The following is a 15,437-nucleotide window of genomic DNA, read 5'->3' as shown; positions in this document are numbered from 1 at the left end:
ACTATTCTAACTCTAATCCAACAAACCTTGGGGAAAAAGCACATATTGGAGGGGTCACATTTCAAATTATGATGATAAATCGATTAAAAAATTTGAAATACCTTCATTTCAAATAAAATCTAAAACTAAAACTTATAAAAGAAATTGCCAATAAATCAGAAATATAAAAACTATTGCGTAAACATTTTTTTAAATAAAAAATATCCCTAGACTTCTTATTTAACACATACAAACCAAAAATAATCTTATGATAACGAAAAATTGTTTTACATTTTTTCAAAACCTAAAAAATGTGTTTACAATTTTGAAATGTTATATATTCAACCTTTTAATTAATTATAATTTAACAATTTCTTTTAGAAAATGTTTCCCATCCATTACCCCAATGCATTCTAACCCATAACCTGTAATAAACATGTACTCAATAATTTTATAGAAATACATAATATAATCACATATTTCAATAAGTTAAAAAATAAACAATTTAAATGTAAACAATGGAAAACATAAACTAAAACATGACTCACTTAACATTAATTAATATATACTTGAACTTTAGTACTCCACACCAAGGGGGTGATTATGATGTCGGGCAGGCTTATCTCCGCCTAACACCGATGCGGAAACGGGACCAAACCACCTCAGGTCGGCGGTCGTGACCGCCTAATCACAATACGACTGACACTTTTTGGTCACATACTCCCATTCCTCTATGGTAGCTCATTTTACGGGCGTAAACCAGGCGTAGCAGAAGCTCCCAGAAGCTCCCATAGAGGAATGGGAGTCTGTGTTCATCCCTGCACCGTGTGGCAGGCACCTCACGTTGAACAGTGGGACACCATAGGTGCCCCCCTGCCCTCACAACTGGAGACAGAAGAGGGTAGGGCCCCTTCTAAGAGCCCCATATTCGCTCTCCGACTCGCTTTCCATGTGGGAAGCCCGACATAGGAAGCCTGCAGTGACCTAGTATTGTAATCCCAAGGGCGGAAAGGCCACCCTTTGGGATTATGGGCCGACTTCCAACTGGCCAACGGGCACTTTGAGCCCTTCAGAAGCCAGCCGTAATGACCGACAGGTTTAATTTCCAACTGCCAGCTTGTTAAAGAGTAGGCCTGGGCAGTAAATTCCATTCCGCTCGCGGAATTTGGGTCATTTCACGTTCCGCAGAGAACATGGAATTCCCAAAAATTCCGTGATCCGCTGCTTTGAAGGATTTTTTGCTTGTTCGCACTTTCAAAATGCATATTCACAAGGTATTTCCCCCCAAGCATGCAAACAGCGTTTGCGAACAGGAAAAAAGCATCGCGAACGGGCGGAACAAGCAATTCACGGGTTTGCGGAACATTTGTGTGCTCGCAGAGATTTTTTACCGTTTCACGGAGCTTTGCGTAGTGCGACTACACAAATTCCGCCGACCACTAGTAAAGAGGTGGTTGGAAATTAAACCAAGATGCAGCCCGTAAACACTCCGACTGACGGTCGGAGCCTTTCTGGGCCACACAGTAATCGGCCCCTAAATCTCCCAATAATCCCCAAATCACAAAAATGAAAAAGTAATGGTGAAATAATAACAGGAGTAAAAAATATATATCAATACCAAAAATTACAAATTTAAAATATTAAAGAAGAACAAGAATTAATATAAATGTCTAAAATAACACTTTCCGCTCAATCTCCAATAAACCCTACAACCTTGAATTTTAAATGATTACCTATTTTAATACTATATTCTAAATTTTAAACAATTAACATTCTAATCAATTACAATTCATTATCCTATAATAAAAAGACTACCCACCTAATCCCCCAATAAACCTATCAACCAAAAAATATACTAAATATTACCCTAATATTTTAAAATAAAATAATTACAAATACATTTCATGAAACATAAATATTAAATAGAAACATAATACAAAAACAAATGTAATCTTCAATCTTGCTGTAAAACTGTAAACAAAATAACAATACCTTTGATATTTTGGTCCATGATATTTTTGTATTCATGATATTCATGATATTTTGACCTTTTTTTACCACAATATTATAGTCTGACAATATTTTTGAGACAATATTTGGTTGGAATACCTTTTCGTCTTTGAAAATATGAGCTCGGTCCACCGGAATGTATCTTATATTGGTCTTGGCTTCATGACTTCCACTTTCCTCTCTCCCACTGCTAGTGTAACGAATTCGACCTTTTCTTGAACTCGAAGTGGAAGCCTGGTCCGGGTCAATGAAATCTACAAATGAGAAGATAGAGGCTACATCTCAGCTGTGTAAAAGCATCGATGGGCATAGCTAAAATGCCTTACAATGCAAATGGTGTATATATATATATATATATATATATATATATATATATATATATATATATATATATATATATTTAGAACAAAGAGGGCGGCACAACTGGATACTTTTTATGAAGCTTTAATCACACAAACACTCCACCACACACTGCTGAGCGCTCTCAGGCTTGAAAGGATCGCTTTGGATTTATATATATATATATATATATATATATATATATTACCTACTGGCGGTCGCCAGTAGGTATATATAGTTAGGATTTTTTCCCTATGGGATTTTTGAAAATTCTATGTCTAATAACTTTGGCGTTTGTGGACGGAATTGGCTGAAATTTTCAGCAAAATGGAACATTTTGTTTCTGAGCAGCCACTGGAAATTTGGGGGGAGTTGGTCCAGGGGGGGCCGAGAAAAAAGGGGGGTCCCAAAACGTGTTTTTAACATTGAGTTTTCCATAGGGCGGTTAGCCTCATTTTTAGCCCGAACGGCTGAATGGATTTGCACGAAACTTGGCAAATTTGTAGGGACTGGTAGCCCGATGTGCCTTTTGTAGGTCTCAATATATGTGCTCCAGTGGATTTTGAGAAATTAACGTTCAAAAAAAGATATATATCTAGAGCCGCGCCTGGAGCGCTCCCACGTACGCGTACAGGGGAGCGCTCCAGGCGCGCCACGCGATCTGCGCACGGCAAGCTGATTGGTTCTCGGGTGTCTATAAACATTCGAAACAGTCCGCAGCGGCCGCCATCTTGTGTCTCGGTAGGATTGAGACACAAGAGGTGGCAAAAATCAAAGGGGGAAATGAGCAAGAGGGAGCAGGGTACACACCCCCTGACCCCCTAGGTTTCATGTGGGGGCCATAAAAGGCTCCCGCGGGTGAAAAAAATAAATAAAAAAAAAATCGATTTTCGCGGGGGTGAGCGCCCGGTACGCGCACCGGGGAGCGTACGGGGGAGCGTACCATGGAGATTAAAAATGACAGACTTTAAAAAAAATAAAGCTTCTTTTTAAAAATTGGAGGTAGTTCTGAAAAGAACTTTTTTTTTCATTTTGTTGTTTTATATATATTTTTTTTTTGTTTTTTTTGTTTTATATTTTTTTAGACTTTTTAAAACAATTTTATATTTTTTTTGTATTTTTTTCAAGGGAAAAACAAAAACAAGGATTCCAAAACTGCTCAACAGGAGCAAAAAAAATTGAAAATTTAGGGACTGGAAGAGCAGCGGTGTTGCTGTTTCTTTAGGGCAATCAGTTCAACACTCTGCTCCCCATAGCAGAGCAGTTCGTCACACTCTGCGCACAAAAATTTGATGCCCGCAAACACCGGCTGAATGTTAGGGATCATTCTTCCACGGGGTGGTCCCGAAGGTGTTGCTCCACCAGTGGAGGTGCTGCCGCCATCTGTTGGTACATTCCGTGCCAGCTCTCTGACACTCTCCCTGGCAAAGTTGTTAGGGTGTCTTCTTTTGACATGCCGGATCAAATTGGCATTGCCAAAACTATATTTTTTCAGAGGATTGCCTCTGGATAAACTACTCCCACATATTTTGCATGTTACTTTGGGAGCGTTCACTTTTTTCTGTCCTTCTGGGATGTCGTAAAATTTCCAAATGAAATGGGTTTTTTTCTTTTGCTGAGGAGGGTCCTCATCCAAAAATCCCTCTGAATCACTGCTGGATGACTCTCTTGCAGCCATTGCTGGAGATCAGAAAAGTAGGAGATAGAGTAGACACAACAGCTCTTGCTCTCTCCAAGTACAAAGCAATAGTGAGAGAAATGGGTGGGTTTCACACAATTTGGAAAAAAAAAAGTTCTGAACCAATGAAAAGTGTTATTTTAAAGTCACATGGTTTGACGCGCTTACGCTACGCGCCCGGGGCGCGTCCCGGGCGTGTATCGTAAGCGCATCGGGGCGCTTACGTTGCGCGATCGTATGCGCTTCCGGGTGCGCTTACGCGGTGCGTCATAAGACGCATCTCGCGGCTACGCGATACGTGTCTTATGACGCAAGGCGTGGCGGCTACGCGATACGTCACGATGTTGTTTTCGTTCTCGACAATAGCGCTTCCGGGACGCGCATTAGTACGCGCCTCGGGGCGCGCCGCCAGATTGCGCTTACCCGTGCGTTCACCTGTCCGCGCCCCGGGAGCGCACTAAAAATAATATTAAAAAAAAATAAAAAAATTATAAAATATAAAATTAGATTTAAAATGTATTATTTTTATAAAGATTTGCTATTAAAAAACCTATGAAATTCACTGAAAAAACCATAGGTTATAGACCATATATAGTTAGGAATTAGCATTTACAAAACCTTGAAAATTCACTGAAAAAACCATAGGTTATAGACCATATATAGTTAGGAATTAGCATTTAAAAAACCTTATTTTACTCACACAAAACCATTGAAATTCCATATATAGTTAGTTGCACTAACTATATATCGCGCACCCGCAATCCACTGCTGATCATGTCACATATTACATCATTCATGACATGGTCAGTGACATCACTGATGACATCACTGATGACATCTCAAATGACATCACTGATGACATCACTGATGACATCTCAAATGACATCACTGATGACATCATGACACACCAATACCAGTTACTACATACGCACTCACTGATTCCTACGTCTACACACACATTCACTCATTCACCCATACAATCACTCATAAATACAGTCACTCATTATTACAACACTATCATATGCACTCATACACCTAGTCAGTCCTGTGAAGAATCAATCACACTTCGATTTCCTCATCTATACAGTTAAACACAGAACACCATACTTTTCACACATAAACTAACACATACTTACTCTCTTATACAATCACTGATACAAGTACACATTGATATGCACAGTCACACACCTCCCAGCCAGCCACACACACACTCAGTCTTCCATACATCCACTCATTCTTCAATATGTAAAACATATTTAAACTTTACAAAAACACACAGACACTAGATGATGTCATCAGTGATGTCACTGACCATGTCATGAATGATGTAATATGTGACATGATCAGCAGTGGATTGCGGGTGCGCGATATATAGTTAGTGCAACTAACTATATATGGAATTTCAATGGTTTTGTGTGAGTAAAATAAGGTTTTTTAAATGCTAACTCCTAACTATATATGGTCTATAACCTATGGTTTTTTCAGTGAATATATATATATATATATATATATATATACTACTATAATAAAGGAAGAACTTTCAGCCTTTGAGGCGGGTAAACTCGGGAACCACAGCACCAATCCACACACCCGATACACCGTTGGAATCGTCAGGATGTGTAGATGGTTATAGGCTATATACATTTTAAAAAAAATGTGATTTAAAAAACTTACAGTAAAAAAAAAGTAGTCCCTCCGAAGTAGGGCCGGCCGCGACGTGCGTGCTCACGTTAGGAGCGCGGGGAGGAGCGGCGTCCAGGAGCGCGACGAGGAGCGGCAGACATGGCGCGGGTGAGGGAGCGGTGACGTGAGGAGCAGCGGACAGGCCAGCAGCGGTGCGAGCAGCGGACAGGCTGAAGGAGCAGCGCCTGAGGTAAGGGAGCGGCGGACATGGCGCGGGTAGGAGCGGTGACGTGAGGAGCAGCTGACAGGCCAGCGGCGGTGCGAGCAGCGGACAGGCGGGAGGAGCGGCGGCTCAGGTAAGGGGACCCATGTCAGGGCAGGCGGGGGTCGGGGCAGGCGGGGGATGGGCCGGGCGGGGGACGGGACGGGCGGGAGCCCGGGCTGCTGCACAATGTCGGGGCGGGCGGGGGTCGGGGAAGCCTGTTGCACCTGGACAAAGTCGGGACAGGCTGCTAGTATATATATATATATATATATATATATATATATATATATATATATATATTCACTGAAAAAACCATAGGTTTCAGACATGTTATAGTTAGGAATTAGCATTTAGACAGACCTTTGAAATTCACTGAAAAAACCATAGGTTTCAGGGGTGTTATAGTTGGGAATTAGCATTTAAAACACCTTAGAAATTTACTGAAAAAACCTTAAGTTTTAGGGATGTTATAGTTAGCTAGACATTTCACTCGTACAAAACCATTGAAATTTCTCCGTAATAGTTAGTTGTACTAACTATAACTCGCCGCCCGCAATCCACTGCTGATGATGTCACTTATTACATCATTCATGACATGGTCAGTGACATCACTGATGACATCACTGTTGACATCTCAAATGACATCACTGATGACATCACTCATTACATCATCCAGTGAATGTGGTTTGGTTGGTTATTTAAATATATAATATATATATAGCAATCTGCATTGAAGAATGAGTGGCTATATAAATATCTGGATGGAGGATTTAGTAGCAGTGTGATTGACTGTTTACTTGACTAATTTATAGTGTCTCACTATATATATTGGATAGTGACTAAACTGTGTGAATATCTGTATCACTTTGTCAGTTGTTGTGTAAACTGCTGCACCAGTTGGTTACTAACTATGTGAAAGTCTATATTAGTTATTGATTAGTTAACTTAGTATTTGTATGGGAGAGTGAGTATGTGTGTGGTTCGGTGGGGGGTGTGTGACTGCCTAAAGATGTGTGAATAGTTGATTTAGTAGATATATGAGGTTAAGACTACATATTATAACAGTTGTTTGGGTGAGTGAATATCTTTATGGGTGTGGTGATGAGCAAATATATGTCTGAATGGTACATGTCCAACAAAATAGAAAAATAAAAGGCAGTCTATGTGACAGTTGTTGTATATAAATAAGTATACATAAGAGTCAGTGATTGTATGAGTGACTGTATGAATAACTGTATACTTGTAATAGTGATTTTATAACACACTAATAATGAGTTACTATCTATATGAATAAATGAAGTGGTGTTTGTATAAGTGTGTAGCTGAGTAAATGTAAGTATGATCCATTGTTTGCATAAGTGAGTAGGATGACTGCATAAGTGAATAGGATGTGTGCTGGTGTGTAATGTCAATATAAGTGTATAAGTATATTTGATAGTGTTCTATTGATCATTGACAACATGTATGAGTGAATCTATAGGTAATTCATTAGATGTGTGAGTAGATCTAGGAATCACTGAGTGGATTTTTAGATACTTGTATTGCTGTGTCAATGGATTCAAATATGGTACTCTGTATTTTACAGTGAGTGATAAAAGGTTATACTAGTGAATGATGAGGTGTATCATTGTCACGTGGATGATGTCATCAGTGATGTCATCAGTGATGTCATTTGAGATATCATCAGTGATGTCACTGACCATGTCATGAATGATGTAATATGTGACATCATCAGCAGTGGATTGCGGGCGCGCAAGTTATAGTTAGTACAACCAACTATAACGGAGGAATTTCAATGGTTTTGTATGAGTGAAAAGTCTAGCTAAATATAACACTACTGAAACCTAAGGTTTTTTCAGTGAATTTCTAAGGTTTTTTAAATGCTAATTCCTAACTATAACATGTCTGAAACCTATGTTTTTTTCTGTGAATTTCAAAGGTTTTTTAAATGCTAATTCCTAACTATAACATGCCTGAAACCTATGTTTTTTCAGTGAATATCAAAGGTTTTTTCAATGACAATTTTTAAATGTATTAATTGTTGTATTTATTTTTTAATACTGATTTCCTACATTTTTTTAAACTATTTATTTTTAGATGTTTTATTTTTTAAATTACATTATAATTACATTATACATTACATTACAAAATATACTTTCTCAGAATGAATTACTTTAGTTTAAATACTTTGCAAATAGGCAAAAGACTTTTAAGTACAGTAGTTACAGTTGTTGCAATGGGCAACACAATTTCAAACACAATGCAACATTGAGATCAATGTGAATTTCTAGTTTATTTTCATTTATTTATTTTAGTAGTTTTATATAGCGCTAGCCTGACCCAAGGGTATCAGAGCGCTTTACAGAGTAAACATTGCACAGATAACAAACTAGACAAGAGAAATAGATAAAAATAATGCATGGCGATGTTGCGGGGTCAGCTTCGTAGTCGAGGGAACATCTGTTTCGCTGACATGATGATGGAGCGGTAATTAAGAGTCTGTTACCCCACTCTGAGTGCTCCTATCGACTCCCTGGGGCACGATTGAGGAACAGGATTTTGAGTTGACTTTTGAATTTTACAAAAGAGGGAATGGTTCTGATGTGGGGGGGAATGGAGTTCCAGATTTTGGGGGCGCTTCCGGCGAAGGAACGAGTTGCAGTTTTTGGCTGGATGAGAAGGAGGGAGTTTGAGCTTCTGAGGTTCCTGGCCTGACCGGCTTTTTTGAGTTTGGCAACCAGGTTTTCGGGTTTGCCGGTATGTAGGGCTTAATGAGTGAGGCACGCTACTCTGAAGCTGATCCTCATTTCAACTGGGAGCCACTTAAGTTCACTGAGTGCAGGAGAGATGTGGTCAAATTTCTTGATTCCGGGGACCATTCTGGCGCTCTTAGCCGAATTCTTGATGTGTCTAGTCATGTTTAGTTTCGGGTGAGTGTGACGCCTAGTGATTTGACAGAGTCAGCTAGGGTGAGATTCCCGTTGAGCGCCTCTACGGCTTTGAGCCATGGATCACTTTTCTAACCACAGGACTGGATCCTAGATTCAGACTTGGACATCTCCTGTAAACAGTTGAGTAAAAGCGTTTTGGTTACAGTAGTGATATTTAAGGAATATTATTGTATTTTAAAAGTTGATAATTTTTTCACATAGAATCACCAATGTTATCCTATGGGAGAAAATTCACTTAGCAGGTAAGTAGTGTTATAGTTACTTTTTCTTCCTCAGGGGTGGATCCTAGATCCAGCACTGGTGCATCTCCTGTAAACAGTTGAAAAAATGCGTTAAAGTCATACAGGCGATTTTTAAGGAATATTTTAGTTTGTGAAAATAGACACTTCGAAACTTTTCTGGTGAAAAACAGGCAATGGATTCCTATTGAAGGAAATACAACTTACTGGTAAGTACGGTTAGAATTACTTTTCGGGGTCAGTGCTGGGCTAAAAGATGGAGCACTGGGTTCTCTCCTGATAACAGGTGAGTAAATCGGAATTCGTTGTTCGGATGATTTTAGGGTAATATTTTAAAGTTCCAAAACTCCACACTTTGAAGAATTTCCAAGAGAAACCAGTGAATGTTAGCCTAATGAAGGAAATTCAAGTTACTTGGTTAGAATTACTTTTCAGGATTAGTACTGGGCTCAAAGATGCAGCACTGAGGTCTCTCCTGATAACAGGTGAGTAAATCGGAATTCGTAGTACATCCAGTAAGCGCCACAGAGCTGCATAGCAGAGAGATGTAAAAAGGGGCATGGCCTGCACCACCTCTCTGCAACTCAGTGCAGTGGCGCTCCCTGGAAGCACCCGGTGGGCTACTTGGCCCCCATGGTTCCTTAGGTTTGAAGTGGAATTTTTTCCCCAACTTAAAACGCGCCACAGGGAGTGTTTGCACACATCACCACTGTGTAAACGCGCCTGTCACCGGTCTAAGTTGAGAGATTAAGTTCCCTTCAATCCTTAAGGTCCCTATGGTCTAATTAGCCCACTAGGTACCTCAAGTAAGCGCCACAGAGCTGCGTTGCAGAGCGGTGTTCAGAGGCCACGCCCCTTTTTACAACACTCTGCAACGCATCTCCATGGCGCTTACTGGAGGTACCTGGTGGGCTAGTTGGCCGCCAGGGACCCTCAGGATTGACAAGGAATTAATTTCCCAACTTAAACGTGCCACAGGGCGTGTTTGCACACATGTGAACTCAGGCCCCGCCCCCTCCCTTTACCGCTGTGCAAACGCGCCCCGTGACGCTTTTTAAGTTGGGGGATTAACTCCTGGGGTGCAACTAGCTCACCAGCTACCTCCAGTAAGCGCCACAGAGCTGCGTTGCAGAGAGGTGTAAAAAGGGGCATGGCCTCAGAACACCTCACTGCAACACAGCTCCGAGGAGCATACTAGAGGTACCTGGTGGGCTAGTTGGCCCCCAGGGACCCTCAAGATTGAAGAGGAATTAATTCCTCAACTTAAAATGCACCACAGGGCATGTTTGCACAATGGTAAAGGAAGGGGCGGGGCCTGAGGTGACATTTGTGCAAACACGCCCTCTGGCACGTTTTAAAATGGGGAATTAATTCCTCTTCAATCCTGAGGCCCCCTGGGGGCAAACTAGCCCAGCAGGTACCTCCAGTATACGCCAGTGAGCTCAGTATTTACTTTTCAGAGTGGTACAATGAGGCCACGTGGCCCCCCTCCCGAGCCACTAATAGCCCCGGGGACCCTATCCCCCGGGGCTGGCCCTCTCCTATGGGGGCCGTGGGGGGGTCCCCAATCCCCCCATGGTCCCGCCGGCTCCCCGCATCCGGCAGGAGCCAGCATTACTTTTTCACATGAGGAGCAGCTAACATGCTTCTCCCCATGTGGAAAAGCAATCAGCTTTGCTTCATTGAAGCGAGAGCAGGTGTCATGCCTGCCGCGTGCGAGAACAGTGATACACCAGTAAAACATATTACGTTGAGTGGTTTCATTATATTGTAATGAGACCGTGGTTGGCTATGGTTGGCAAGTGCAGGTACAAGGTTTGGAGCACATGCGCAGTGTTCGCGCATGCGCAGAAGTAAGGCAAACGGAATTTAACCCGCCCCGAAGAATCAGGAAGTGCTTCGCGTTAGCTAGCAGTTTCCTGAATTCGTTCCGGGTCACGGTGAAGGCGTCCGATGAGCTAGCGGGCCGTTTGGATTGTCGTTCTTCTTGTCCTGTGTTCGTGTGGTTCGTACTTTCATATTGGCAGTTCCGAGAAGCGGCTGTTACTTTGCATTTCATGTGTTATTTCTCATTTTGATTTAGACCGCGTTGTTCTATTTGCGGTTTTGAGTAGGCACAGGGCTGTGTCTCGCATGAATACTTTACCACGGTTTCGTATTACCTTTACGGAGTGGTATACATTTGTTTGGTACTATCAATCTCAGTGAGGTTGTGTTTATTGTGCATTGTGCTACAGTCTTCGATTTTCGAACCTGTGAGTCTTCGTGTATAGTTATACAGCATTCGACATATAGCCTGTGGTGAGTGTCATAGATAGAAGGTCCCTTCATTTCTTGGTGGAGAAGATAGTGTTCTCATATCACTTTTTGTCTTCAGATTCTTTGTGTGCTAGAAAACACATAAGCAGACTGCTGTTGAACTCCAGGATTAAGTACCTTCTTTTAGTCCTGTTTTTCCCTCCACTCTCTGGAACGTAACATTGCTTTACTTTACCTCTCATACCTTGAGACTTACATAAACAAGGGGGGGGGGTTAGTTCTCATTCTTTCTGCCTTATCTTCCTATGCAGATCCTGTCACTGAAGATAAAACCTGTTCCGAATCTAAGAAGATTGTGGAGTGGTGTTTCTTTCCCTTTCTACCCTTGTTTTGTTCCCCTGTGTTCCCCTGAGTTACCACTTGGGGTTCAGTGTGTATTTCTGGATTCCGAGAGGTGATAGGGGGAATCAGGGTGCCTAGAAGCGTGGATCCAGGACGCTTCCGAGACAAAGGTGCGTGCATGACAGAACGCGAAGCCTTTATCGAATTGTCTCCCAAGTGTCATGGATCTCACCCTGCAGGACATAGCCAGTATGGTTGGGAATCTCCAGCGTAAAACCTAAGCCATTGCTGATAGACTTGAAACATTGAGTCTCAGTAGAGGAGACGGAGCAGGGGCTAGTAATCAAAACCCTGTAGTACAAGTAGTTACACCTCACAACATCCCTCTGGCTCCCCCTGAGAGGTTTCATGGAGATCCCTCCAAATGTGCAGCCTTTCTAACACAATGTCAGTTGCACTTCCTATGTAAAGCCCCATGTTTCCCAAATGATCAGGCTAAGGTGGCTTTTGTGTTATCTTATTTGGGTGGTTCAGCAGCAAACTGGACAATTCCGTTAATAGAGAAGGATGATCCTTTGTTACTTGATTACGATGCTTTTCGTAGGGAATTACGAAAAATGTTTGACAAACATTCATTTACACACGCTGCGGATACTGAGTTGCTCAACTTAAAACAAGGTTCAAAAGATTTAATCACCTACAGCTCTACTTTTAATAGATTAGTTGTAGAAGCCGACTGGCCCATGGAGAAGCGTAGTGCCCTTTTTTATAAAGGCCTAAGAGATGAACTTAAAGATGCATTAGCTCATGTGGTGGATCCCCCTGCTACATGTCCAGAATTAATTGATCTGGTGGTGAAATTAGATCACAGATTAGGCGAAAGGCGTAGAGACAAAGGACGTTACGAGTACCCTAGGATCAATATCAAAGAACGGAAAGTGGAGGCTGAAGCAAAAGCAGAAGAGCCTGAACCTATGCAAATAGGCAGTGTTAGAGGGCCGTTAAGTGAGACTGAAAAACAAAGACGCAGAGAAAACCGGTTGTGTCTCTATTGTGGCAAGGCAGGACATTTCTTGAGAGAATGTCCCGTCAAACCTAAACAGTTTCGCAAAGCGGAAAACTAACAGACCTGAAGGTAACAGAGACCTTACAGTCGGGTCCTATGGTTCACATGGTCTCATCCATAATGACAAATACCGGACATTTCTTTATCCCTTCTACATTGTCATGGCTTTCCATTACCATCACACAACCCATCATGATTGATTCTGGGGCCTCTGGCAATTTTATGGATTATCAATGGGCAAAGACCCATGACATCCCTAAGGTGCAGAAAGAGATTACAGAAGAAGTATACACCATAGATGGAAGTCCATTGAAAAATGGACCAATTACACATTCTAGTATCCCTTTGGAGATTTCATTGGAGTCCACACATTGGGAAACTCTTGTTTTTGACTTGATTGATTCACCCCAATTTCCAGTGGTATTGGGACTTCCTTGGTTGCGTCTTCATAATCCCCAGATAGATTGGCAAACCTCCAGGCTTACTTTTGGAATTGGGTGCGAAAGACACAAAAACTCGGGGAGTGTGGACATTTTGGCTTCATCTACCCAGAACAATGCAACACCCATACCCCTAACCACTGCGGTTGCTTTGGTTGTCCCAGATGAATTAAATTCTTTGGAACAGCCTGACAGTTCCTTGCCCCTTGTGTACCAAGAATTTAAGTATGTCTTTGATAAGGAACAAGCAACCTGTCTACCCCCTCACAGAGTATAGGACTGTCATATCGATTTGCAGTCTGGGGCACGTATACCCACTAGTAGGGTGTATTCACTTACAGTAAAAGAGAATTTGTATTTAAGGGAATATCTTGATACCATGTTAGACCTTGGTTATATCCGGTCATCCATGTCCGCTGCCTCTTCAGCGCTCTTTTTCATCCCTAAATGGGAAGGTGGCCTACGCTGCTGCATCGATTATCGATCCCTGAACGCTATCACAATAAAAAACAAGTACCCCTTACCACTCATCTCCTCTCTTTTAGATCAAATAAAGGATGCAAAGTGGTTTACAAAATTAGATCTGCGTGGAGCCTACCACCTTGTCCGTGTCAAAGAAGGAGATGAGTGGAAGACAGCGTTCTGCACTAAGTTTGGCCTGTATGAGTACATGGTAATGCCCTTTGGGCTGTGTAATGCTCCTTTAGCATTTCAATATTTCATCAATGAAGTGTTGAAGGAGTATCTTGACAAATCTGTCATTGCATACATTGATGACTTGTTAATTTATTCTAAAACCCTCGAAGAACATATAGGCCATGTACAGGAGGTTCTACGCAGCTTACAAGACAATTTTCTGTTTTGTAAATTAGATAAATGCTTCTTTCATCGTCACCAAGTCACTTTTTTGGGGTTTATTGTGTCAGCAACAGGTCTGAGTATGGATCCGCAGAAAGTTCGTGCAGTTTTGGATTGGCCTCCCCCTAAAAACATAAAGGAAATCCAACAATTCATTGGATTCTCGAATTTCTATAGGCGGTTTATACACCAGTTCTCGGACCTTGTAGCTCCCATTACACACTTGTTAAAAAAGGGGGTTCCCTTTCATTGGTCAGTGGAAGCAGACAGGGCATTTTCCACTTTGAAAGACGCATTTACGAAGGCCCCTATTTTACAACACCCTGATCCTTCTAGTCCGTATGTGGTGGAAGTGGATGCCTCACAAGTAGCGGTGGGTGGTGTTCTCTCACAAGCCGATTCTAACACTGGAGCACTCCATCCGGTAGCATACTATTCTCATAAATTGACCCCTGCCGAAGTGAATTATACGGTTGGGGAAAGGGAACTCCTGGCAATTAAGAAGGTGCTGGAGGAATGGAGACAATATCTTCTAGGCACAAATCATATGGTTACTGTATTGACAGACCATCGTAATCTGCAATATCTCAAATCTGCTAGAGCATTGTCAATGCGTCAATTGAGATGGACGCAGTTTTTTAACGAATATGATTTCTGTATACATTTCAGGGCGGGCAGACAAAACGGTAAAGCAGATGCTTTATCCCGTTTGGGGTTTGAACCACTAACATCGGACGATACACCTCCCTGTATTATCGCTCCTCAAAGAATAATAGGTGTCCTTACTACTGAAAAAGACTTTCTTCTACAAGTTAAGAGAGCCCAGCAAGAACCTGCTGCACAAGATGTGTTATCCCAACAACAGTCCCAGGTTAGGTCAGATCTACATTACGTTCAAGAAGGATTGTATATCCCCTCTCTATCCCTTCAGCATCAGGTGATGGAATGGTGTCATTCCCATAGTGTTGCAGGTCATCCAGGGTACAAACGAACCCTAGAATTAATCAGAAGATATTGTTGGTGGCCTCTTATAGCAAAAGATGTACGACAGTTCGTTCAGACATGTCATGTATGTGCCCAGGGGAAGTCATCACATGAAGGATATGTAGGCCTCTTACTTCCTCTTCCCACTCCTTTGGCCCCCTGGCAGTCTGTATCAATGGATTTCATTGTTGAGTTACCACGTACACATAAGGGGAATAACACTCTCCTAGTAGTTGTGGACATGTTCACCAAATTAGCTCATTTCATCCCATTACAAGGTTTACCTACTTCATTCATTTTGGCAGAGGCCTTCCTCCAAAACATAGTTAGACTTCATGGCCTTCCCACTGTCCTAGTCACGGATAGAGGCTCTCAATTCATATCCAATTTTTGGAAACAGTTAT

The 15,437-nt window shown here is 41.8% G+C and overlaps 1 protein-coding gene across 1 annotated transcript in view; it reads right to left on the bottom strand.

The window, feature by feature from the left end:
* The window catches only part of KIAA2012 (KIAA2012 ortholog), a 758,941-nt gene that overhangs the window by 317,652 nt on the left and 425,852 nt on the right, over positions 1-15,437 (bottom strand). Inside the window, exon 13 of the mRNA XM_078680227.1 lies at positions 2,089-2,243. Coding sequence (XP_078536353.1) covers positions 2,089-2,243 — 155 coding nt within the window. The remainder of the gene's footprint in view (positions 1-2,088; positions 2,244-15,437) is intronic.

This window comes from Lissotriton helveticus, chromosome 3_1, assembly GCF_964261635.1.
Source record: "Lissotriton helveticus chromosome 3_1, aLisHel1.1, whole genome shotgun sequence".
Classification (NCBI taxonomy): domain Eukaryota; kingdom Metazoa; phylum Chordata; class Amphibia; order Caudata; family Salamandridae; genus Lissotriton; species Lissotriton helveticus.
This window is presented reverse-complemented; position numbering and strand designations above follow the sequence as displayed.